At 55.1% G+C, this 24993-nt stretch overlaps 3 protein-coding genes across 7 annotated transcripts; all 3 read left to right on the top strand.

The window, feature by feature from the left end:
• Positions 1–297: 297 nt before the first annotated feature.
• Positions 298–4604, top strand: DNAL4 (dynein axonemal light chain 4). Of its 5 annotated transcripts, none has more exons than XM_027680217.1 (4): positions 298–405; positions 1492–1707; positions 2421–2504; positions 3430–4604. In XM_027680217.1, exons 2-4 carry the CDS (start codon positions 1636–1638, stop codon positions 3592–3594), a joined length of 321 nt encoding a protein of 106 aa, XP_027536018.1. In that variant the 5' UTR covers positions 298–405; positions 1492–1635; the 3' UTR covers positions 3595–4604. The 5 variants fall into 5 exon arrangements, with proteins under 5 accessions (XP_027536018.1, XP_027536021.1, XP_027536019.1 ...); XM_027680220.1 differs by having other exon boundaries at positions 309–405; positions 1489–1707; XM_027680218.1 differs by lacking the exon at positions 298–405 and adding an exon at positions 485–611.
• A 4756-nt stretch (positions 4605–9360) lies between these two features.
• On the top strand, positions 9361–14457 carry LOC113966025 (extracellular serine/threonine protein kinase FAM20C-like). Its single transcript, XM_027680216.1, has 10 exons — positions 9361–9939; positions 11125–11300; positions 11388–11466; positions 11941–12033; positions 12211–12326; positions 12621–12801; positions 12919–13028; positions 13694–13775; positions 13882–13941; positions 14030–14457. Exons 1-10 carry the CDS (start codon positions 9461–9463, stop codon positions 14262–14264), a joined length of 1611 nt encoding a protein of 536 aa, XP_027536017.1. The 5' UTR covers positions 9361–9460; the 3' UTR covers positions 14265–14457.
• A 1974-nt stretch (positions 14458–16431) lies between these two features.
• SUN2 (Sad1 and UNC84 domain containing 2) lies at positions 16432–24993 on the top strand. The gene is made up of 18 exons (XM_027680223.1): positions 16432–16561; positions 16928–17086; positions 17660–17832; positions 17966–18100; positions 18288–18383; positions 18577–18670; positions 18866–18936; positions 19196–19320; positions 19681–19902; positions 19985–20062; positions 20143–20186; positions 21266–21431; positions 21517–21744; positions 22782–22866; positions 22959–23074; positions 23260–23427; positions 23845–23937; positions 24053–24993. The coding sequence occupies exons 2-18, from the start codon at positions 16959–16961 to the stop codon at positions 24164–24166; spliced, it is 2136 nt and encodes a 711-aa protein (XP_027536024.1). The 5' UTR covers positions 16432–16561; positions 16928–16958; the 3' UTR covers positions 24167–24993.

Here is a 24993-nt window from a genome sequence, read left to right on the forward strand (position 1 = left end):
CTTGATGATCTCAGAGGTCTTTTCCAACCTAACTGATTCTGTGATTAAAAAAAAACCCCAAAACCAATGAATTGCCCCAAATCGCTCCTTGTTCTTACACTTATCCCTGTTGTTTCAAAGAAAAAAAAAAGTAGAACTGGGCTCCAAAGGGGTTTTAGTCAGAACAATACTAAGCTGCCGGATACTGGGTGCTGGGGCGGGGACTCGGCTCAGGCGCCTCGTGGCCACCCCAGACCCGCTGCGCCCCAAGGCCCCGCGCGGCGCCCGCCAGCGCAGGCCGCCAATCAGGCGCGCCGGGCTTGCGCTCCGCCCAATGGCCGCTGAGGTGGGCGGGACTTCCCGCACCGGTTGCCATGACAAGCGTGGCCTTTCCTTGGCAACGGTGCTGCGGCAGCGGCCGCGCAGGTGAGGCCGCGCCCGGAGCCCCCCTGTCCCTTCCCGGGCTCCGCTCAGCGCCGCTGGCCGAGCTCGTCCGCCGCGGCGCCGAGGGCGGCGAGCCGGCGGGCCGGGGCGGAGCGGGATTGCTTCGGGTGCGCGGCCCGCTCGGACCGCGTTCCGCCGCCCCACACCTCTTGGGCTGTGGCCCTGGGCACGTCTCAGCCTGCGGATGGGTATGAAGTGGCTCCCGGGGTTTGCCAGGTGTCAGCCGAGCGGGGGCTCTGGTCTGCGGAGGTTGTGGTTTGGGACTACCCTGTGTGAGAGCTGGCGGTCTGCTTGACTTGGTGCTTCAGCCAGCGGCTCTACATGCTTGGCATAAATGCTTGGTCTGTCGCCTGACCTCGTGTTTGTTTTGCTTTGCCTTTTATATGGGCTCGCCCCTGCCTCCGCTGGGTAGGAGAGGAAGATGCTTTTTTTCCGGGTGAGGGAACCAGCGGGAAGACCACGGTGAAATGCTCTTGATCTGTCAGTCAGTGCTGTGCCTCTGTGTTGCCAGAGTCAGGTTGGTAATCAGGCCCAGAGGCACGGTCCAGAGTTTTCCCATATGGTCCTCCCCAGCTGACAAATGCTCAGGGATCTGAGGAGCAAGTGCACAAACGAGACCAAGATGTTCCTGTTAAAATTACGTACACAGATCCTGTGTCTAAAATAATCCTGCCCTTTGCTTGTCATGTGCTGTTTGAAACTCTGGCAGATAATAGTGCCCTGGGAAAATAATTTTGGAACTAATCAAGAGTTGTGGTGGCTGATGTATTGTTCTCCCCTCCGCTGTCAAAAGCTGTAGCCCGGCTCAGTGCTTCCCTCAAGCTCCATTGGTGCTTCTGGGAAGTGCTGTGTTCTTAAAGCCTCGCTTATGGAAAAGGACACATTTTTAAAAATTTGTTTCCATTAATGGTCTGTGAGATAACACTCTCAGTGCGTGGGATGTGAAGGCAGTGTTGAGAAAATGGCCAGTGAGTGAGATAGCGTGATGTTCTCGTAATAGTTTTATTTGGCTCTCGCTTTAATTTAAAGCTTTCTGTCTCTTCCCCGTGTTTGTTTCTGTTGAAGCAGTGTCCTCTGGGCCAAGAAGCAACTCCTCCTGCTGAAGCTGCTCGTGTTCACAGAGCTGAGTTCCTCTCAACTGGCTGTGCCACAACACTTTGCTGAGCTACAGGCAGCCCCTCCACCCCTTCCCGGGGTCCCCGTGGAAGGACCATGGAAGAGACCGAGGAGGAGAAAAAGGATGAGGCTGATTATAAAAGGCTTCATAGTTTTCCACTGATTAGGGTAAGAAGGGGGATGGATTGCGCATTTACCAGTGTCACAGATATGAAACTCTGCCTTCATTCTTACCAGCCTTCTCCCACTGAGTAGCTGCTGTGAGAACATGGGTACTGATGGTCCTGTGGAGGGATCCTGGTTGTCACTGCTGCTTTCTCCCTATCCTTGACCTCTGTCAGAGAAATCTATTAACATCGGTGTTCCCCATGTCAGCCAGAGGAAGTCTGGAGCAAAGTGATCCATCTAATAGATTGAGCACACTGCCTTTAGAGCCCTCTCCTCTGTTCTGGATGCACCTTTCTTTTTGTCCTAAGAAAGCTGGAGCAAAAGGTCTTGCTAGCCAGCCAGATAGCAGCAACAGAAGAAAAGGCTATGTAATTTAGACTTCTTTGTTATGCTTATAGCAGTAATTAAGGTCTGTGGTCCCAGCAGTATTAACATGCTTTCCCTTTATCTTAGAGCAGAAAAACTGACAAATGCCTTGATCTCCTCCTTTAAGCTGTGCTTACTTAGTGCTAGTCTTCATGTAGGTAGACAAGAATTCCGTGTTAGCTGCAACAAGGAATGAATGAATCAATTCTAATGCAATAAACCATTTTCATATTTACTATGTCTAAGCCCCAACTACAGCCAGTGCAAAAGTAAGGGCTACTTACTGTTGTCTTGTGTCCAGCTCTTGTTTTGTTGCATAGTTCCTCTTGTTTGTTTGCCCTTTCCAGCACTCGGACATGCCAGAGGAGATGCGCGTGGAGACCATGGAGCTGTGTGTCACGGCGTGTGAGAAATTTGCCACCAACAATGAGGTACTAGCCAGATCCCAAAATGGCCAGCCTGCTGTTGTTGCAGCTCAGGGGACCTGCAGGAGCAGGGCTAAGGGTGCAGGGCAGGGTGGAGTCAGGTCCTGACATCCTATTACTCTCTTTATGCACTGAGCAAGGGTAGAAGGAGGCAAAGAACTTGGCTAGATCTCAGATTCAGTTCCCTTTGTCTGCAAGATCCGTAAGAGCACTTTGCTTTCCCGCAGGAAGCAGAGATTAGTAGTGACCTTACCTCCTTCCTGATCCTACCTTCCTGTGGCATGCTTCCACTCTGTTCATAAAATACCCTGTGTCCTGAGGGCTTGGCTCAGAACCGTGTGGAGACTCCTGTTTTGGGGATGAGTACAGGAAAGTCTGCTAAGTATTCCCTCTTGGCTTTAGGACCAAGGATAAAGGGAAAACACACCTTGCTCCATGGCCAGTGCACTGCATGCCCCTACAAAATCTTCCTCTCTCCTTTTTTGGATCAAGCAGGGTGTGATCTGGGAAAAGCAAGCCTTTTAAAAGTCAGCCTAGTTTCAGTGTTTTGGTAATTAGCTGGAGAAAAAAAATGGACTCCTGTAAAAATAGCCGCAGCTTAGTGACCTGAATCTCCTCTTGTGCTCACCTCACCTAGCATCTAACTCCAGCAGCATCTAAAGCAGAGCTCTTGCTTCAGGCTGGGTGAACAACAGAAGGGGTTGCTAGATGCAGTTCTTTAATTTCTTCTGGCTGCTGTATTGGAGGCTGCTGAGACCTGTTTTACCCTTGGGTGTACCTCTGGGCAGCTTCCGGTTCCTGCAGTGCAGCTGCTATACCTGTTGCTCATGGCTTGAGCAGTCTGTCAAGGGAGAAGACTAGGGGGATGTTTGCATAAAACCTCATTGGTTGCTTTATCTCACCCTATCCTCTCTGCCTTAATGTTCACCAGAGTGCTGCCAAGATGATCAAAGAGACGATGGACAAGAGGTTTGGGTCCTCCTGGCACGTGGTGATTGGGGAAGGTTTTGGCTTTGAGATCACTCACGAGGTGAAGAATCTGCTATACATGTTCTTTGGTGGCAGCCTGGCCGTGTGTGTCTGGAAGTGCTCCTGATCCCTGTCTGTGTCCCAGACTTGTTGAATACAAGAGATTTGTCCTTCTCTTGACAGGTTTTCTACAATCTGGAGGTGGGGCTTTATTTTTAATAGTTAAATGTCAAGATTTCTCTTTTTCATACTGATGTAACAGTTCCGTAGGATACATATAGTTGGTGCGTGTGCGTGTGTGTAAACTGGCTAAGCTGTCCTGTCCTAGCTCGTGGGATTTCTCATCTGTCTGTGGCTCTTTCCTTGGTGTTTGAGCCAAAGCAGAAGGGAAGTGGAGGATAGTTAATCTCATGACATGCTGCAGAGCCACACAGCAGCACTAGCAAGGGTAAGCAAAAGAGAAAAGGTGCTATCTAGCCCTATGGTTTTTATAACTCCCACTTGTTCCACATCGTGTTTTTTCTCTTCTGCTTTCCCCACTACCATGCAGTATAGTTCTGACCAGCACCTGTCTTTCATCTCTCTGAATGCTGCTCATACATTCTTTCTCACTTCTAATATGTCCATGCAGACCTGGCAGCACCAAGGGTCTCCCTTCGGGCTGCCCATGGAGGTGTGAGCCACAGGGAAGCAGTCCCAGCTTGCCCTTCCCCGCTGCTTTTGGGAGGGTACAACAGCTGAGCTGCCTGGGTGTAGGAGGTTGCTATGCAAACTGCCCCCTCCTTTCTCACCCACAGCGCACCGAGACAGCATGAAAACACAGGCGGCTGACGATGCCTGGGGAGTGGGTGAGAGCTCTTTTTAAGGCTCAAATGCCTCCCCATCAGTTCCTGGGGGTGTTGCAAGTGCAGTGTACTTTCAGCATCGTTTGGGGCTGGCAGAGGAAGGAGGCTCCATGTGAAATATAACTTGGTCATCAGAAACCTAATGTCTTTCTGGACTTGCGTTCTTTTAGCCTGTTTCATTTTTTAAAGCTGTTGGTGTTGGAGGATGGAATGAACGGAACTGTATGTTACGTCTGTGGCTTATTTATATAAATCTGGGGAACTGTGTTTTTACAATAAAAATTTAGCAAAATGTCTGTGTGTGTGTTTGTGTAGGAAAAGTAGTTCAAGAAACATGGAAATAAGTACGCAATGGTGTAGCACAGGCAGAGGACAGTGACAGATCTCCGTCCTGCAAGTTTTCTGTGTGCCTCTCATCCTCCCTGTTCATTTCCTTTTACCAGTGCAAATCACTATGCTGAGGCAGGTTGCCAGGCCCACAGCGCTGCTGGACAAATCCCTCAGTCTACGCAGCTGTCTAAGCAGTAGCAACAAGGGATCATACCTGTGTCTGCTGGTCAGCTAGTGCGCCTTAGCTTTAATCTTCAGAGTCTCATATTTGTGGCTTCCTTATTTTCAGATTTCCTCTCAGAATGTTGCCAGCTGGCACCTCTAGTGCATAGTTCAAGATGGAAGGATCTCTTTGCCTTAGTGCCTGCAGTGGATCAAGCTGGTGGAGGGTCTTTTACAATTCCTTTTGTTCCTTTTCTGAACCTCAGTGTTACACTAGAGATGTCCTTCTTCCATTTCATGTCAGGAGCTCTTCTATAAGCCATAAATTGGAGTAATATGAAAACAACTGGAAATTATTTCAAATTTGGACCATGTGTGCTTGGCTGGGACTGATGTCCTCTCACGTAATTCCTCACTGATCAGGTGGAAGGAAGTTGTGAGGTGGGAGGGACACAAAACTACTGTTATAAGGTAGGTAGTACCGTGATACTGTGATCAGGATTTCTGTGCTGTGTAGAAGAGCCCAAATCCTTTGAGCTGCCTCATGATGTGGTTGCTCTGTCTCGCTCCAACTGGCTGCCATTACATGAAGATAGTGCTATTGACTGGTGCTTTCTGCAGCTGGCAGGTGGAAAAGATTATTCTCTCTTCCACAACTTTCTATCTCCTCTAGATTCAGAGGGAAAAGTAAAGCCAGCATCTTTGGAATGCCCAATGTTGGAGCATGATGATACCCTTAGCCATACCACAATTGCTTTAATCATGCCTCTTTCAGACTAATGAATAATTAACTGCTGTGTGCATATGCACAGACATGCTGGTCATGGGCATCTCTGCAGGGTCATGGTGACCTGCAGATGACCACAGGGAGCTGTTTACCTCAGTATGCAACCTCTTGGCCTCGCTGCCTGTTTGTTATCTCCTTGGCCACCAGCTGACCAAAGCTAGTGTCTTCATGACCCGCTTCGGCAACAAGGTAGCGGTGACTGCTCCCCAGCCTTCTCGAAGCTTGTGTGTGCAAAGAGATTGAGTTGAGCAAGGTGTGAATGTGCAGCAAGGCAGCTCCCCACACTGCCACTCCCCCAAGGTAAGTGCAAGGTGGCTCACAGGAGAGTGGCAGGCTATTTTTGTTTCAAAGGGTAACAGCTTTCCCACAGGAAGTTACCATGAAGAGGCCAACCCTTGTTAGCTGGTTTCCAGGCCTGTCATTGGCTCTGTACATGAAAGCACAAGCTTCAGCCTCCCAAAATTCAGCTGCGTGTGTCAGGGCCCCTGCTCTGAAGCAAGTGTTTAAGGTAATAACATTGATTGTCCTGCCTGTTGCACGTTGAGCCATGCTGTGCTGGTTCCCGGGTGCTAGAAAAAAGACTTTTGCCCTCCTGTGGCACATTTTTGGGCATACCTGTAATTTTAAGGGGAGTAAGGTTTACGGATCAGAAATGATCCCTTGTTCTGTGTTTTCCACAAGAGACCCCTCTGTGGCTGATGGACCTGCTGGATCAGGACCAGAGGAGGCCACGAAGATGGTTGGAGGGCTGGAGTACCTCTGGTATGAAGTCAGGGTGAAAGGGTTAATGTTGTTCAGCCTGACGAAGAGAGGGCTCCAGAGAGACCTTATAGCACCTGCCAGTACCTAAAGGGTGCCTACAGGAAAGCTGGAGAGGGACTTCTTGGCAGGGCATGTTGTGATAAGACAAGAGGTAGAGGTTTTAAACTAAAAGAGGTTTGTTCAAAACTGAATATGGGGAAGAAGTCTTTTACAATGAGGGTGGTGAAACACTGAAACAAGTTGCCCAGAGAGGTGGTGGATGCCCCATCCTTGGAAACATTCAAGGTCAGGCTGGAGAGGGCTCTGAGCAAACTGATCTAGTTGAAGGTGTCCCTGCTCATTGCAGGGGGCTTGGACTAGATGGCCTTTAGAGGTCCCTTCCAACCCAAACTATGATTTATGGTGGAGCCTCTGGGGCCTCTCTGCTTTTGAGTATAAAAGTGCAGTCTGTTGCTGGAGGATTTTACCTTATGAATTTTCAGCAGAAAGCTAGGAAAGTTGGCAACAGTTGGCTTGCTATTGTGTTTCCCTCTCATTTCTTGCCCCCTGCATATTGCTGCCATTACCCATCAAAGCATCAGACTGAGTCAGATGTAGAAAATGAGATGAAAACCGCAGGGTGATGCATGGGTGCCAGCCAAATGACTCCTTCTATCTCCCTGTCCCGCAAAGCTGTGATAGCAGCTCAGGGGGCTGTGCTTCATGACTTCATCCCTCCCTGCTGAGGGGAGATGGGCAACATCATTATCGGCTGCCAGGGAGTCCTGACTTGGAGCCTGCAGTGAAAATGTCCTTGGATGTAGGGCTCCTCCTCTGCCCCAAGGGTGACCTGAACCTGCTGGGAAGATGGAGGAAGAGCTGGAGGGGGGAGATGAGAAGAAAGAAGTGCAAACTCTACCGCTTCACTGCGATGATGTCATGGCAACAAGGTACATCGATGTGCTGTCAGGCGATTGGGGCAGGCTTTGAAGGTCTCCAGCTCTTCCCCGTTGCTACAGGCTCGTGTCTGACTCTGAAAAATCTTTTGGTTAATATTTTATGCCTCCATTGAAGTGCTAAGGGTGGCAAGTGCCCCACCTAAGCCTCCTGCCTCTGCTTTCCAATGGGATGCTAAAGCGGGGAGGGGGGCAGGATTGTAAGCTTCCCTGGGATGGGACTCAGTCAGTAGGGTGGCTTCAGCCCATAGCGACCCTGTGCCTGTCTGACTCTAGGACATAGGAAAGAGGTTTCTATCCCCTCCAGTCCACTTTGGAGCTGGTTTGGGACACTGGAAGGAGGGAGTGTCTCCCTCTGTCCTCAGTCTCCCAAGGCTGGATCTGGAATAAAGAAATCTCTGGCCCTGCTCTGGGAGCTGAGCCCAGCTCCTTTGATGCAATCAGTTAGTACATGGATTTTGGTGGGGGTTTTGTCGTTTGGGGTTTTTTTGTTTGTTTTTTTGTTTGGGTTTTTTTCCCCCCTAAGCAATGACCTAATGATCCCATGTTCCAGTTACCAGCTACCACCCTTCCTAGGTGCCTTCTTTCCAAATCGTGCATCTGGACTGGATCCAGCAAACTTCCAGAGCAAGACGCCGTGTTCCCTTCCCCAAGGAAGCCATCTGCTTCCCTCCACTCAGCTCCTTCTGTGGGGCTTTGGGCTCGCCAGCCGGGCTGGAAAGCTCTCCTCCTCCTCGCTTGCCCCGGCTCTCATCGGCCATCTTGTCAGCACAAGGCACGGGGAAGGGAACACGGGGCTGGCTGAATCTGGGGCGGCTGATGGTGTCAGCCGGAGGCGGTTTCCAGGCAACTGTCGCGCCGTGGGACACGCGAGCCAAGAACACCGGGAACACCGCGTTCTCAGCGCACCGCCTGGGAGGGAACCAAGCCTGACACGGCACAGCATGATGTGGAGAGGGCAGCGTGAGCGAGAGGGTAGTGCAAGGATGGCAGCAGAGTAAGAGGTCTCCAGAATATCCCCCCTGTCCACTGATCATCATACCCTCCCTGGCTTAGAGTGAGAATTTCCAAACTGGCTCCTAGTGCAACATGCAGCAAGGAAGGATCACATGATGTATGGGATTTCACATGCCTTCTGCATCCTTTGGGAAATCAAAGAAAAGAGAAACATAATGCCAGATTCTGTACCCAAGCCCCCAGGCTTGTTGCAGGTGGTCCTGTGCTTCTCTGTCCTTTAACAAATCCAAAGTTCCCTCCCTGCAAGTCATGAGCCATTTGTGTGCACGCAGCCCAGCTTTGTGTCCCTGGGTGTCACTGAGAAAGGGAATTTCTTGTAGAGTTGGGCTGCCTTTCCCTTCCACAAGCTGCCAGTGCTCCCCATGGTTAGTAGGTCCCACTGCCCCTCTGCAGTGATGTCCAAGGCAGCATCCCCACTCCTGCCTACCTGCCTGCCTCCCCCACCTGCTTTAGAGGCTCTGGGAGCATCCCTACCCATGCACCTACCCTGCCTGGTAACCCTTCCTTACACTGCCAGCCTACCATTTCCCTTCCCAGCAATGCTGATACTCACATTCCCTTTGTTTTATGCCATTTGAGTGGTTTTTGATAAGTGCATTTAGTACAACTGATTTTGAATGGATGAAGGAGGGTGATAAAATTGCTTTGGCTGAGCAGCAGGAAAAAGATTCTCCTGGATTCTGAGTATGAGGCTATGATGCACATGAGGAGTGGAGCTGCATAGTGCTTGGCAGGGTGGGTGCTGCAGAGGGGCAGAACTGCTTTAATGCCGTGTATGCCAGGAAATGTGGGTGATAGCACAAAGAGACAGGATAGTGAGGGGGTCAACTGCAGCCAGTGCTGCCCCTGGGCCAGCTTTGCAGCTATTGATTTGGAACTTGCCCCGTTCACCCTAACCTTGGCAGTGCCAGCTTGACCCTTATCAGCACTGATAAACCCTGCCACAACCTCCTGTCCCATCCTGGTGGTATCACTCTGTGAGTGCCGCACTGGCAGATCTGTCCTGCGACTCTGCTCTTGCACCAGTTGCTCTCTTACTGCAATGCTCTAAATCCAGAACACCTCTCTTTTATTTTTACAGAGGTTGTGGCCACACCAACTCTTTTAACCCTAGGTGGGTGCCTACCCCTTGCTGAGTGTTTAGGGCAAGGAAGGATGTGGCGCCGGCTGCAAACACTTTTCCAAAGGAAATTTAAAATCAGTCTTCTCTTTCTTCTGCTCTTGGCCCTCCTCGTGCACCTGGTGATGGATTTTGCTCTCCCTGCAGCCCACAAGCCCTGCAACTGCGATACAAAAGCACCAAAAGCCACAGGTGTCCCGTCAGGCAGCCCCAAGCTGTCCGGCCTCAAAAAGCTGAGCCTGCAAATCCTTCAGGATTTCAGTGGCAGCAACAGCTCCTCAGAAAAAACCTCCCAGCTACAGGGAGCAGGGCTGCACACAACGGCTGGAGAGCTGTGGGTCCAGCACCAGCAAGAAGAAGGCAATGCAGGACGGACCAAGGAATCAAAGCTGGCGGCACTTTTTGAGCATCCTCTTTACAACATCCCAATCCCAGAGGTGACAGAGAAAGATAAGCTGTTTGTCGTCAACCCCATGGAGAAGTTCAGCCTGCGCAGCAGCGGGAGTGACGAATGGTGAGGAGCAAGCTCAACCCTAGCTTGCTTTTGGGGGATAAGTGGGTTTAAGGGGACAAGCAGTGGGTACCAAATATGTAGTTTCCCTACATAGAGCAGCATCCTCCCCTGGAGGGGCCCCTGCTGCTGAGTACGCTCTTCTCATACCTCAAATCCTCTCTTAGCCCTGAATTTTTGGGCTGCTATTCATAGGCCTGTAGCACATGGCAAAGCCAAAGGAGATTCTTGAATTATTCATTGTATTATGTAGGGTATCTATTGGGTGGTCTTCTTCCCTTCCCCAATGCAGACTAGCCTTTGGTCCCTCTCTCTGTATATGAGGAAGTCCCCAGTCTAGATTTCTAACCAGTTTTATCCCCTCTCCCAATATGTTGAAGATGCAAAGCCTGCAACGTGGGTTATCTCTAACAGTGAGACCATTCCCATCCTGCATTTGGCAGAATATCTCCTGACCTCTTTAGGCTCGGCTGTATGCTGAGCTCACTGGTGCCGGCTGCCTATTTTTATCATTGGACTACTAACCTCTAATTAGAAGGGAAGATATTAAAAGCTTTAGCGTTGTAACACGTAACAGCTTCCTTATGGAAAGCACACCTTCCAAAAGTGATGCTTGCTAAATTTGGGAGAGAAGAAAAGCTGGTTTAAGAGCTGGTTTCCACAAATGGCATTTGCCTTGTTTCTGTGGACCATCTCACCTATGGAATAACCTTGGGTTTGGTTTGATGAAATTGAGGCACAGTCTGTTTTCCTAGAGAGAGACATGGATTTGGGTTATAGATGTCCTGGGCTAACTGTCCCACTGCAGTGCCCTAGCACAGAGGGGGGGCAGATACTTCCACAAGCTCCTTTGAATGCCAGCTAACTGCCAATTTGCAGGATGCACAGAGACAGGGATAGTGCTAACCCAAACTTATCTCCCTGGGGAAACCAAGGGTGTGTGATAAACCTATCCAAGGGGAATGGGTTGTTGGGGGTGGGACTTCAGGTCAGTGCTGGGGATGGCTGGGAAGCCTGTGCTCCAGTTTTGCCACCATGAAACGTGGAACCCACCCAGGGCTTGTGCAGGGCCTTCCCCACGGCTCACCCTCCACACTGGCTCCTGGGAAGTGCCTGGGGACTGAGGACAGATCCCATTCCACTAAAAGCTGTTGTTGTTGTTGGGTGGTGGTGGCTGTCGGGCTGCAGGGTCAGCAGCAGTAAAGTCGAGACGCTCCTCCCGACAGGGAAGACGGCCTATGACACCTACCCCACCTGGCTCAAATTCCATGTTGGCATCAACCGCTACGAGCTGTACCCCCGCTGGGACCCCTTGTTACCCACACTCCTCCAAGACTTGGCCACACAGAGGATCGTCAGCTCAGGTACCACCTCCCTGCCTGCACCCCTGTCCATACCCCTGCCCCACTGCCTGCTGCCTGCCTCTCTCATCCCTGTGTGCCTCCTTTCAGTCCAGAAGTCTGGCGGGACCCAGCTCAAGCTCATCATGACGTTCCCAAATTATGGGCAGGCCCTCTTCAAGCCCATGAAGTGAGTAAAGCCTGGGACAACCCCTTACCCCACCCACATGGTCCCATTAGGTAGCAAGGAGTGGCCAGAGGGGACTATGGAGGGAGAAATGGACAAATGCTTTGTGCACTGCCTCGCTTCAGCACCTCCATCCCAAAACTGAGGCAAGCAGAATAGTCCCCTTTCCCTTGTCTTCCCTGGGTGTTTACGACAGCCTGGATGCAGCTTGTGATAGGGTAGTGACCTCCAGTGGTGGAAAGAAGAAGGTGGTCCATGAGGACTATCCAGGAGCCTCCAGTCCATGAGGCTTCCCAGCCCTTGTGTTGGAAGCAAGGAGTATGTGGGAGCCTGGATGGGGGGTTTGGAGTGACACCACCCATCAGGAAGTGACTGGAGGAGACTGGGTCTCGCTATGTCTCCAATGTCACCAGGGGACACAAGGTGAGGTGTGGTTTGGAACCAAGCCCACGCTCAGAGTGACCCCCACCCTCCCAGGCAGACCCGGGACCAGGAGACCCCCGCTGATTTCTTCTACTTCTCGGACTTTGAGCGGCACAATGCAGAGATTGCAGCCTTCCACCTGGACAGGTGAGCATAAGCTTAACATCCAACCCTGCCTTCCCATGCTGGCAGAGCAGCAGAGAAACTGCTCCTTCATCCCATCTCTCCCTCCTTTTTGTGAGGGATACCTCCTGGTGGGTTTAATAACTTGCTGTGAAAACCAGCCAGGGTCAATAAGAAATGGTTCCAAGTTCTGTATTTCAGGATCCTGGATTTCCGGCGAATCCCCCCAGTTTCTGGCCGTTTGGTGAATATAACAAAGGAGATTCGTGATATCACCACAGACAAGAAACTGGCCAAGACTTTCTTCATCTCCCCAGGTGAGCTTTCATGTTGTCCATCCTCTTCTGTGGCCACCCACATGGAGCTCAGCTGGACCTGTCTGCTCCTGCTCTGGGGCAAACTATCCCTCTGGGTACTGCTCCAGCTCCTGTGGATCCCCTGCCACAGGGCTTTGCTCCTCACAGCCTTCCTTGCCATTGCATTACCGGTGGTGCATGGCCACAGTGCATGGAGCATCCTCCCCTGGCTGCCTGCCAGACCACCCTGCCTGGGGGTCACAGGCTTGTTGCCTTCCTGTTCTTGATCAACCTTTGCTTTGTCCCCATGGCCAGCGGGTAACATCTGCTTCTATGGGGAGTGCTCCTACTACTGCTCCACCGAGCATGCCCTCTGCGGCAAGCCAGACCGGCTGGAGGGCTCCATGGCTGCCCTGCTCCCTGACAAGACCTTGGCCAAGCGCCGCTCCTGGCGCAGCCCCTGGCGCCGCTCCTACCACAAGAGCAAGAAAGCTGAGTGAGCCAGGGCACGGGGGGTATGGGGGGCATGGAGCAGCAGAGCTATGGGATGGGAGGGGGCTGCTCCATGGCCACTCTCAGTGGCCCCTGTTCCCTCCCCGGCCTCTGCCAGCAGGTGGGAGCTGAACCCCAACTACTGCGCTCGGGTGCGAGAGACGCCGCCCTACGACAGGGGCCATCGCCTCCTTGACCTCATTGACATGACGATCCTCGATTTCCTTATGGGTGAGCCCCTCCATTCTGGTGCTGAGGGCTGTGAAGCTCTCTTGGGACAAAGAAGCCCAAATGTCTCCGTGTCCCTCAGTGCTGTGCCCTGCGAGGCTTGTTGGCCAAACTTGTTCAGGCTGCAGCTGGCTGCACTCTTACCCAAAATGAAAGGACAAGGCTGTGCCATTAGAGCAGAAGTCAAAGGACAAGAGATGCTGGGGAAATCCCAGCTGAACACCCCAGACACAGGAAGCACCTTCCAGCATACTCCCACATGCAGCCCCTGGAGAGCCAGAGGCAGAGGTGATGCCCAGGGCTCTGGCTGTCTCTCCCGCCCCTGGGCTGCTTCTTCCTCCCTGCACTGTCCCCTCACCATCATCTGACTTGGAGAGTTTCCCATCTCCTCATTTTTGGCCACCCCGCCATGCTTTTGCCATTACTTCTGCTCCATTTGCTACTGTTGTCCCTCTATGGGGCTGCTGGGATGAGAAGGGGCCTAGAGGCCGGTAGGGTCTCTGCTCAGTTCCCCTCCATGGCCATGGCCACCAGATGGGCACCTTAGAGGTGCCTCCAGACCTTTTCCCCAGCCTTTGGGTTTCAGTCTCACACCAGGAGGGTGCTCTGTATCCCTGCTCCCATCTCCCATCCCACAAACTGATGGTAAATTTGTTGGCCTACCACAGGCAACATGGACCGGCATCACTACGAGACCTTTGAGAAATTTGGGAATGACACTTTCCTGCTCCACCTGGACAACGGCCGTGGGTAAAGCTGGGGAGGGGAGCCATCACAGCAAAGGGGTGGGGGGAGACTGCCAGTCTTGCTGAAATGCCACCCAGACACCCACTGGTGGGCTTTCCCCTATTTCCAGCTTCGGCACACACTCGCGCGATGAACTGTCCATCCTGGCCCCCCTCCAGCAATGCTGCAGGTAGTAAAGGGCTCCCGCTGCCTGCCCCAGATCTGCTGTTGGGGAGAGGCTCCCGCTGTTGAGACATCTCCCTCCTCATCTTTGGCAGCATCAAGAAGTCAACCTACCTGCGTCTGCAGCTGCTGGCCACCCAGCCCTACCGCCTGAGTGACCTGCTGCGGGAGGCGCTGGCCACAGATCCACTGGCCCCTGTCCTGGCTGAGCCCCACCTGCGGGCACTGGACCGCCGCCTGGGGAAGGTGCTGGTGGAGGTGGGACACTGCCTGGCCAGGGCAGCCCACTCGGATGAGGTGCTGGTGGATGATGTGGGGTCATGGGTGTGATGGGGGGTTGGGTATCCTGCTGGGTTGGGGTGTGTTTGGGTGCTGCCAAGGATGATATGGGATCAGCATGCAGCTCTGACTTTGTGTAGTGTTGGCCTTTTGGCAGTGCCAAAGCTGGTGGTGTGGTGTACCAGGAAAGCAGGTTGTAAGGATAGCTGGGACAGGGAGGGATTTTAAATAAAAAGGTTGGCCTAGTGGAGATGATGTGAGCTGAGATCTCCCGACCACAGCTACTTTCCCAGCCGTGGCCTATCCTCACATGCCTGGACGTGTCGCTTCATCCCTCAAAAGCCTTTCAGGAAAGGGTAGGGATTTTTCCTGCTTTTTCCAAGCAAGAGCTGCCAAACTGGAGCAGTTGGCAAGCTGCTTCTGCCCAACCCCTGTCCCCAGCATGGTGATGCCCTGGTGACTCCCAAAACCAGAGCTGAGACTCCCCACTGCTGGTGGGGGGAAAATGAGGCACGAGCTCCCAGCCACTCATTACTTATCCCTGCCCTGCTCTTCCCTCATCCACCTGAAAACCCCCATGGCTCTAGCATCACCACTTCCTCTGCAGCACCAGGGGTGCAGCAAGGGGGACAAGCCCCACTCCCCTTGGAACACCTCAAATTCCCTGGGAACCGCTGCCAACTCCCTTACCACCCAAAAAAGTGACTCTTGAGAAAGGGACGGATTGACCCGGGGCCATGCACCCTATTTAACGCCCCGTCGCTCAACACCCAGCTTATCCCCTGAGCCTCCCGGGGGGTTAATCCATGTGCAGGGTTACATCAGCTGGGGCAGGTGCCATCACAAGGGCCACTGTCAGTGTCCCGAGGACGGGGCACAGGCTTGGCATTGGCATGGTCAGAGATAAATGTGCTACCGAGGAGGGGAGATGTCCTCTGTCCTAGTCGGGCACCCATAAAGGGATGGGAAGCCACAGGAAAGGGTGAAAAAGGGCGGCTGGCACAGTGAGAGATGGAGCTGCCCTGGAAAAGCCAGGCAGAGATTTAGACCGGAACAAAAAATGGGCTCAAAAGGAAGAAAAAAAAAGAAAAGAGAGACAAAGAGGATCTGTCTGCGTTACACAACGGGGCCGGGGCCACTGAATCAGGGTTTGTTGCAGTGTGCCCCTCCAGTGCTGACGGCACGTCCTCCTGACGCTGCCCTGGCTTGTGCCCCAAACCCCAGCACAGGGAGGAAAAGGTTTCGGGGCTGTCTTGCAACAGGTTCTTCCCCTTCTGCCAGCTTCCTATTATCTAACTCTTTCTATAAATACCTTTTTGCTCTATAAGCAAAGCCGGGGGGTTGTGATTCCTGCACCATGCCCCATGGACGTGGCCTAACAACCGTGTCCAGACACAGGCGGCTGGTTCCCCCCACTCACAGAGCCCTCCCTGGCAAATCTTTTTCTGAGGTACCGTGGGTTTTAAAACATGGGGCGTGGGAGGGCGGCTGTTTCTTCAGCCTGGTGAGTTTGCACGAGGTCCCAGCTGTGCTGCCAAGGTTCAAGGTCCCGTGGGAGCAGCCTGGTTTGGCTCACACCCTCCTGCCAAGCCGGCCCAGCCACCCATGCAGGAGAGCAATGGTAGCGGGCTGTCTGAGGCCACGGGTCTGGGGAACAACAGAACACGCCTGCCCGGTCGAGGCGGTGGGGAACATGGGCGTCGAGCAGGGCTGCCCACGCCGCAGGGATAGGTTTGGCTGTGTCCTCGTGCCAGGTGGTGTAAGGGGTGTGGGTATTTCCCACCCCACCGGGACTGGCAACCCAGGCACCCCAGCAAAACCCAAACGGGGCTGGAGTGCAGCCCTGGATCTGGGAGCTCCCATTTTGGGCTGGCATCACCTACGCCCTTGTCTGGCAGTGTGTGCTCACTGCTGTCTATGGTGGACTTGGCGAGGAGGAACCCAAGGGCTGAGGTGCTTGGTGACAAGGTCCTGGTGAGCACCAGGGCGTGGGGATGGGCCCTCGCCATCGGCCCCCCCAAACGGTTAAAATAAAATAAAAATAATATGCCAACAGCGATAATAATAATAATAAATAATGACGATGATGATAAAGAAGGGGACATCGAAGCGCTCCCCAGAGGCCGGGGGGGGCGGTGGCTGCCCCCCCCCTGCGCGGCGGAGGGCGGGGCGGCGGCGGCGGCGGCGGCGGCGGCGGGGCCCGGGAGGAGGGCGGGGAGGCGGGTGCCGCCTTCCCCCGCAAAACAAAAGGGAGCGGCAGCCGCGGCGGCGGCGAGAGCGGCTGGGATCAGCTAGGATCAGCCGGGAGGGACGGCGGGGGCTCTTTCCCCGCTGCGCGTGACTCGCCGGTGGGTTTGCGTGGAGCGGGGCCGGGGGGAGCGGGGAGAGGTTGCAGGCGGGCCGGCTGGGCCCGGGACTCGGCCCAGGGCGGGGGGGAAGGTGATGAGTCGGGCCGGGGGTGTTCGGAGGGACCGGCGGGGCAGCGGCTCCACGCGCGGGTGGGACCTCGCGTGAGTGGGAGGGGAGAAGAGAGGAAGGGTTTTATCGCCCTATAAGGGGAGGCGGCTCCATCCCGGGACACCAGCTCGGGAGGGGGTTCGGGGTGTGCGGGACCCGCTGTCACAGGGGTGGGGTTCCCGCGAGTGGGGTCCCCGCCGGTGGGTCCCTCCTACTGATAATTCCCTCTCTTCTCCGACACCCCCGCCCGCCCTCAGGTGAGCCGTGCCCTCCCCCCGTGCAGGCGCCATGTCCCGCCGCAGCCAGCGCCTTGTCACCACCCGCTATTACCCCGGGGATGATGATGCCACGACCAGCAGCAGCGGCACCTCTCTGCTGGGTGGGACACAGCTCCCCTTCAAGGAGACCGCCGGCAGGTTAGTGCGGTGTGGGGGTGGGGGAGGGCCCCCCCCAAACCTGGCTGGGGCTGGGCACTCCATCCCAGGGACACCAGGGACCGGGTATCCTACTGGGTGGGGTGTCGGGATGGCTCGCAGGAGGGAGCGTGACGGGGAGCCCGGCACATTCCGGCATGGCCGCCGGCCGCCTTGGCACTGGCTGTGCCCCTGCTCCAGCGAAAGCCCCGTTCTCCCTGTCCGGGCACCTTTGCCCGACACAGGAGCTGCCGTGGGTGGCTGGGTGCCTCCTCCCAGCTGCAGCTGCCTCCGACTGGATGGCGGGAGACAGAGAGAGGGAGGGAGGGAGGTGCGCTGCTAGTGCCGGCCGGAAAACCGCAGCGGTGCGAGCGGAAGCGGTGCCCGTGGATGGGCGGGAAGGCCTTTTGCAAAGCAGAGGTTGCACCCTCCGAGACCTGCTGCCGTCTGGTGCAGAGGGGAAGTGATGTCGGTCGAGGGGTTGGGGTGAATTCCCCATTTCTCCCCCGTGGGTGCACTGTGATCCCCCACACCGTAACCACACATGTCTGATGAGCCTGTTCTCGCCTCCGGCAGGACGATCAGGAGGAAATCGAGCAGCACAAAGCGCCTCTCTCCCGCCCCCAGCACCCAGACCTCCTACTACAGCGAGTCTATGATGAGCGAGTCCTACCTGGGGGGCAGTCGGGGCCTCGCTGCCCTGGGCAGCTCCATGCTGGATGATGACCTGGACAGTGGCACTTACTGGGGTGAGCCCTTCTACCCTGGAGCGGCACGTGGTGGGGGGGTGTTGGGGCAGCCCCCCAGGGTGGCTGACTGGGTTGCCCCCTGTGGAAGTGGTGATGGGTGGTTTCTCAGCGGGACTCTGTGTTTTGGGAGCAGGTGGGGAGCTCTCTACCAGGAGGAGAAGAGGCACAGGGGACACAGAGTCCAGTAAGATCAACGGGCTGCTGGAGAGCAAGACATACGACACCTATGCCTCTTCATCTGGGTATTCCTCAGAAGATGACTATGCTGGTAGGCATCACCAGCCTCTTTGTAGTGGCAGGGATGTAGGGAGATGTTCCTGGGGGACCGGCCCAGGGCCTGGCCATACCCAGGGTGCTGCCAGTCCCCCCTGCATGCCACCTCCAGTGCAAAGCCTTTGTCCTGGGCAGTGCCCTGGGATGCTGGCTCCGTTGGTGACTTGCTTCTTCCTTTCCAGGTCACTTTTACTCAGGCCAAAGTAGCTCTGGTTCAGGTCTGAGGACTGCAGCCTCCCGGGTGGGCTCCTTCCTCTGGCAGGTGTTCACCTCCCCAGGTGAGTGGAGGGCTGGCAGGGGTGTTTCCAGCAGCAGCATTCTTGTCTGTCAGTGTCTCTACTCCCTAAGTGCTGTGTGTGCTGTTCCCTGATCAGGTGAAGGGGGTTTTTTCCCCTTCTAGGATCATCCCTGGGGGATGGAGGGGACATCTCTACCAGGACCCCTCCTGAGGCTTGTTTTTCCTCCTGGCAGTTCGGTTCATGACATGGCTGTTCTCAGGGCTGGTAGGTGCCTGGCACCGCCTCACTGGCACAGCTCCCCGCCTGGACAGCGTCCCCTTCTCCAGGTGAGTGTGGTGGTAGGACACCAGAAGGGGGAGGTGTGTTGAAAACCTGCAGGACCCTGGAGCAGGGAGGCACACGTCCAGGGGCATGTCTGGTGCCAAAACCCATCTGGGCTTTGCTTTCCCTCAGCCCCCATCCAGAGGTGGTGGAAAGGTGGCTCCAGTCCTACATGTGCCTATTCCTTTTCTATGCTCCAGGCGCTACCCACGTGTGAAGAGGTCCCTGCTTCTGCTGCTGCTCCTCCTGCTCCTCGCTGCTGCCGCCTACGGTAAGCCAGCCTGACTCCATGTGTTGCCCTGAGGTCTGGGGCAGTGCAGAGCATGCCACTGCCATACCTGGGGGATGGGATGGCTCCCAGCTCAGTGCTCATGGCTCCTGGTAACATGGTCCATCTGCTCCTCTGTGATGGGACCTCCTGGTAATCCCAGGGGATGCTGATGGCTGAGTCTCTGAATGTCCACCCTATCCCCAGCTGTGGCCCATTAGCAGCCTGTGGCTTTAACCATCTTATCTCTCTGCATGTCCAGGAGCTTGGTACTTCTACCCGTATGGGCTGTCAACACTCAGCCTGCCTGCCTTCCCATGGTGGGGAGCTGGGAAGTTTTCCTCCCCTGATGTGCCTGGAGCAGGGGACCTGACCATGCTGGACCAGGTAAGCTTCAGCAAAGACATGGTGGTGGCCCAGGTGGGATGGGTACCTTGCAGGGAGAGCTGGAATGATGTGGTCCATGGCTGAAGGATTGCTTCCAGGGGATGGAGAATGGTGGAGAATGGGCAGATGTGGAATTGCCCAGATTGTGGTGGAAATGGCTTCCCCAGCTTGTGGCCATCTCACTCTTGGGCTGCCCCAGGGATGGAGCAGAGGCAAGTTCTGCCTTTTCCTGGGAAGCAGCAGATGAATAAGGTGTTACTGACCCTGGGGAATGGGGGGTATGGGACCCCTTCCACAGGGGTGCTGTGGAGCAGGCACCTCCTGGGGGGGCTGCATCTCACTGTGCTTTGGTTGCTGCAGGGAGGACACCGACTCCTGGCTCGCTTCCAGTCCCTGGAGAAGCGCTTCGAGGCACTGGAGGCTGAGCTGTCACGATGGCAGCTGCGTCGGGGGGCGGCAGCGGTGACAGCAGGAGGAGAACCACCCCCAGGGGACATCCTGGTGCTGCTGGAGGGCCTGGTGAACCGCCGGGATGCAGGGCTGAAGGAGCATCTCCACACCGACATGACCAGCCACCTCCAGGTGAGGGGTGCAGGTGGAACGTGGGGAGATGGAGGTGTGCAGGCCTAGGCTCTGATATTCCACCCTGTTCCTCATCCTGTAGGGTGAGCTGGATGCCTTCCGAGCCCAGGTGCAGAGAGATTTAGATGGGCGCCTGGGGAAGATGGCACAAGCCTCTCAGGTAAGAGAATGAGCATGTGGTGGTAATTGGGCAGGACTACCACCAGCAGCATGTCTCACCCCTTCCCCTTTTCCTGGCAGGAGATGGAGGCACGCTTGCTGGAGCTGAACTCGGAGTGGCAGAGGTAATGGCTGTTGGGCAGAGCCACTGCTTGGTTAGGGGCAGGCAGGAAGCAGAGTGAATTCCCCACAGCAAGGCTTAGGAGGGGCTTCTAGGTCTGGTTTGCTTGGGACAAAAGAAGAGATTGAGAGGTGTTGTCTTGGGGGGAAGGAAGGGATGGATATGTGGGTATGTTGGTATGAGCCAGCAGGGGCCCTTGTGGCTAAGAAGGCCAATGGTATCCTGGGGTGCATTAGGAAGAGCATTGCCAGAAGATCAGGAGAGGTGATCCTGCCCCTCTATTCAGCCCCAGTTGGGCCACATCTAGAGTGCCGTGTCCAGTTCTGGGCTCCTCAGTACAAGTGACATGGAGCTCCTAGAGTGGGTCCAGCAGAGAGCAACAAAGATAAATAAGGGACTGGAGCTTGTTTTTTGTAAGGAAGGGCTGAGGGAACGGGGCCTGTTTAGCTTTGAGAAGAGACAACTGAGAGGGGACCTCATGAATGCCCATCAGTATCTGAAGGGATGGTGCCAGGAGGATGGAGCCAGGCTCTTTTCAGTGGTATCCAGCTGAAAAGAGGCAACAGGCAGAAACTGATGCATAGAAGTTCCACCTGAATATGAGGAAGAACTTCTTTACTGTGCAAGTGACCATGCATTGGAACAGATTGCATCCAGTAAGGGAAACTCCACAACCTCTCTGGGCATTCAAGAACTGTCTGGACACAATCCTGTGCAGTGTGCTCTAGGATGGCCCTGCTCAAGCAGGGAGGTTGGTCCAGGTGACCCTCTGTGGTCCCTTCCAACCTGACCCATTCTGTGATTCTGCGGCTAGCACCAGGGTTACAAGGGTGATTGCAGCAAATGACCTGTGCTGCTGTCATTTTGCATCCCTGTGAGGAATGTGGCCCTTCAGCCAAGGGGTGAGCTGGGTATGCTTTCCCACAGGATGCAGTAGAAGATGTCACTGACACAGGAATTAAAATAGTTTGGATCTGGAGATGGGGTTGAGCATAGGCAATGTGGGATGAACCTCTTCCCTCAGTGTGCAGAGGGGAGCTGGGGCTATTGGCACGAGGTGTTGTTACCTTTCTCTCCACAAAGCTCAGCACAGGAGAGCCTACGAGGGACCTTCCAGCAGGAGGTGGGCAAGCTGGAGCAGGAGGTGGCAGCGCTGAGGAAAGAGCTGTTGGGCCTCAAATCAGACCAGGAGGTGATGGGGAAGCACGTGGAGGGGATGCTGGAGCAGCTGAAGACAGTGCGGGCTGATGTGAGTCCCCAGTCCCCAACCTGCTTGGCAGAGAGAAGAGCAAGGGTTCCTGCTCCCGGACTAAGCTCTGTCCCCACTGTTTCAGGTGGAAACACAATTCCCAGTGTGGATCAGTCAGTTCCTGTCACAGTCTCGGCAGGATGGTGCCGCTGGCCTCATCCTCCAGCGGGAAGACTTGCAAACAGAGCTCCAGGCTCTGGAGCGCAAGATCCTTGCCAAAGTCTCAGAGGACCGGAGACTCTCGGCCCAGGATGCTCAGGCTGGTAGTGGAGTGGCCCTGCAGCACGGGGGGACTGCAGGGGTGACAGAGGAGGTAAGTGCTGGCCTGAGCCCCAGGGACATGATGATGACCTCAGGTGTGAGACTGGGGGCTGTGCCTCATCGTGTGTGTGCAGAGGGGCTTGCACGTGTGCCTGGCAGATGGCAGAGCCATTGGAACAGCCCCTACAGTTGGGATGTTGATCCCAACCCACCAGGCAAGAGAATCCCTGAAGCTCCTTCTTGGTCTGTGCCTGCACTCTGCCCTGGAAGGGGTCACAAGAGGTGATACTTGCACGCCTGTGAGGTTCTTGCTGTCTTAAAATCCAGGCTTCTGCTTGTGCATCCTTGACCCAGAAGGTAGGGCGGGTGCCAGCAAGGATTCCATGGGTGGAGCATCTTGCTTATCCTCATTCTTAACAGCACTGCTGAGTTGTTTGGTGCAAAGCGTTTCAGCAGAATGACACCAAGGGGAAAAAATGAGTCTGCTTGCTTTGGAAAGAGTTGTTGGCAATTCCCTGTGGAGGTAGCGGAGGGAGGGATCAAGCTGGGATTAGCAGTCCCTGCAGTCTGTGCAAGCTTTGTGCACTCTATAAAGTTTAGACCTGCAGTGGTGCTGCAGTGTCCCAGCTCCTTTGGCTGGGTTTGGCTCCAGAAGGATTCTCCAGCCAGCTCCCCCTTTCCTGGATGGGGAAAGCTCCCATCAATCTTGTGGGAAAGGGCAGGAAGGACCAGCAGATGATGCTGAGGAGGACTGGGTGATGTGTCAAGTTGTATCTGGTACCCACTCCCCTCCCCTGGGCATAGCCTCTCTTTTGGGGACGGGCAAGCCCAGCATGCCTGGGTGCTGCCCCTTCATTTCAGAGCTCCTCTCCTCTGGGGTGTTTTTAGCAACCTCTAGCAAGGCTTCCCAGCCAAATACGTGTCCTCTCATTTTTGCCGTGGTGATTCATGCCCCGGCTGTTCTGTCCCCTAGCTGTTTTGTGGGAAGGTCTTTGTGCCCTCTCTGCCCCTGCAGGGTGGAGGTGGATGGGGGGCAGGATGCCTGTCCTGGCCCTTCAACCCCTCTTGTGCCCTCTGCTCCTGCTGCAGCAAGTGCATCTCATCGTGGGCCAGGCCCTGAAGCGCTACAGCGAGGACCGTGTGGGGATGGTTGACTACGCCCTCGAGTCGGCAGGTAGGTGGTGGGGGATGAGCCAGCTGTCCTGGGGAGGGGACCACGGGGTGCTGGCATGCAGCTTACCTGCTGCCATCCCTTCTCTGTGCCAGGGGCCAGTGTCATCAACACCCGCTGCTCGGAGACCTACGAGACACGGACAGCACTGCTGAGCTTGTTCGGCATCCCCCTGTGGTACCACTCACAGTCCCCCCGTGTCATCCTGCAGGTGGGCACCCTCGGGATGAGACCCCACTGAGAGGGAGAACTGGCTGGGTTTTACTGGGCTCTTGCTCATGTGGGTTTTATTGGGCTCTTGCTGTTGCTCCAAGCCAGCAGCTGGACTGATGTCAGGGGGAGAAAAAAGGCGCTGATGGTGATAATATTTCTGGTGTCCCACTTCCATGCTCATAGCCAGACGTCAACCCTGGGAACTGCTGGGCATTTCGTGGCTCCCAGGGCTTCGCTGTCATCCGCCTCTCCAGCATCATCCGCCCCACAGCTGTGACACTGGAGCACATCCCAAAAGCCCTCTCACCCCAGGGGACCATCCCCAGTGCCCCCAAGGACTTCACTGTCTATGTGAGTACCCTTACCCCCGCCTGAGGGAGGAGTCGAGGGGGACATGGTGGGAGGGCGCAGGAAGGGAGAGCTGACAAAGCCCGTACCTGGCTGTAGTGTGCTCTGGAGGGGGTTCGTCTTACCCTGAAGAAGAGGAAGAAGCAGTACTGGTGGGGAGAGGGCTGCATGGGCTGCAGAAAGAGTTTGGAGGGACACAAGGGGAGAGGGGATTCAGTAGGTGTAACTTCTGGTCTTCCTTCCCCATCCCTCCCCACTGATCCCTGTCCCCATTTGTCTGTTTTGGCCTGGAAGAGCAGGAGCGGAGGCCAAGCGCGCTTGCGTCTCCCTCTCTCTTCTGCCCTGGGTGTGCTCATCACCTCTGGTCTCCCTCTCTGATGACCCCTGGTTCTCCCTTTCTGCCTCCCTGCCCCTCCATAGGGCTTAAAGGAAGAAGGAGAGGAGGAGGGCCTTCTCCTTGGACAGTTCACCTACAACCATGATGGCGACCCCATCCAAACATTTTACTTGGAGGTAAGCAAAATGGCCCTTGGAGCACCTAACCCCAAGAAGAAAATGGGGTCTCTGGGGTCTCTGAGCCTTAGAGAGCTCTCAAGGGCTCAGGTTTTTCTTTTCCCTCCTCCCCAAGGGTGACTCTGTAGGCACATACCAGCTGGTGGAGCTGCGGGTACTGAGCAACTGGGGCCACCCCGAATACACCTGCATCTACCGCTTCCGCGTGCACGGGGAGCCGGCGCACTGATCCCCGGTTCCCGAGCAGGATGAGGATGCCGCCAGGCTGACAGCAGGAGCGGATTCGTCTCGTTCACCGCTTCGCACGTAGAAATCCCGGGATGCGCCAGCAGCTGCCCCAGGAAGCTGCTCCCCTGCGGGGAGGAGAAGAGCTGGTGTTTAAGGGGTGAGGCTTTCACTCTTCCAAGGACTGAGGTGGTGAGACAAGAGCATCCCATATGGGTCCTAGCGCAGTCTGGCTTGTTTTCTGTGCATATCGGACTTTTTAACTTTTTGAGCTAACTTTTTATCGGGTCTGCACTGCCCCTTTGTCCCTGTTGCCCTGCTCCTTTCTGATGGTGTGTCTAGCATTGCCAGGACTTGGGAAAGGGGTGTGTAATTTTGCGATGTGCTTCATGCGGGCTTGGGTGCGATACGGTGTATGGGACCGTGGTGCCTGGCCCGGTTCTGCCGGAGTAGGTGGGAGCCACTAGTCCACACAGTGGAGTCCCCTCCACACAGGGTCACTTCTCTTGCCTTGGCATTGGGTTGGCTAAAGATCTCCAGCCCTCTGATGCTGGGCTGGCAGAGAGGAAGGGAGACAGTATTAATGAAGTATTAGCATAGAGCTAACGGTTTGGGGCAGCAGGAGGAGAGAAATATGGCACGTGTTGGTGGCAGAGCCCACGCTGGTGCTGCCATCCATCTGCTCAAGCCCTCATGCTGCCAGTGGCTGTGCTGGGTCTTGGTGATGCTATTGGCCTCCCAGACTGGCTGCCTCCCCAGTGTTAAGCTTGATGATTCTATTGAAAATTCCTGTTGCCTGCTTCTCCTTCGGGGTTTGTTCTGGGCGTTTTT

This window comes from Neopelma chrysocephalum, unplaced genomic scaffold (genome assembly GCF_003984885.1).
Source record: "Neopelma chrysocephalum unplaced genomic scaffold, ASM398488v2 Primary Assembly neopelma1_59, whole genome shotgun sequence".
In the NCBI taxonomy this organism is placed as follows: domain Eukaryota; kingdom Metazoa; phylum Chordata; class Aves; order Passeriformes; family Pipridae; genus Neopelma; species Neopelma chrysocephalum.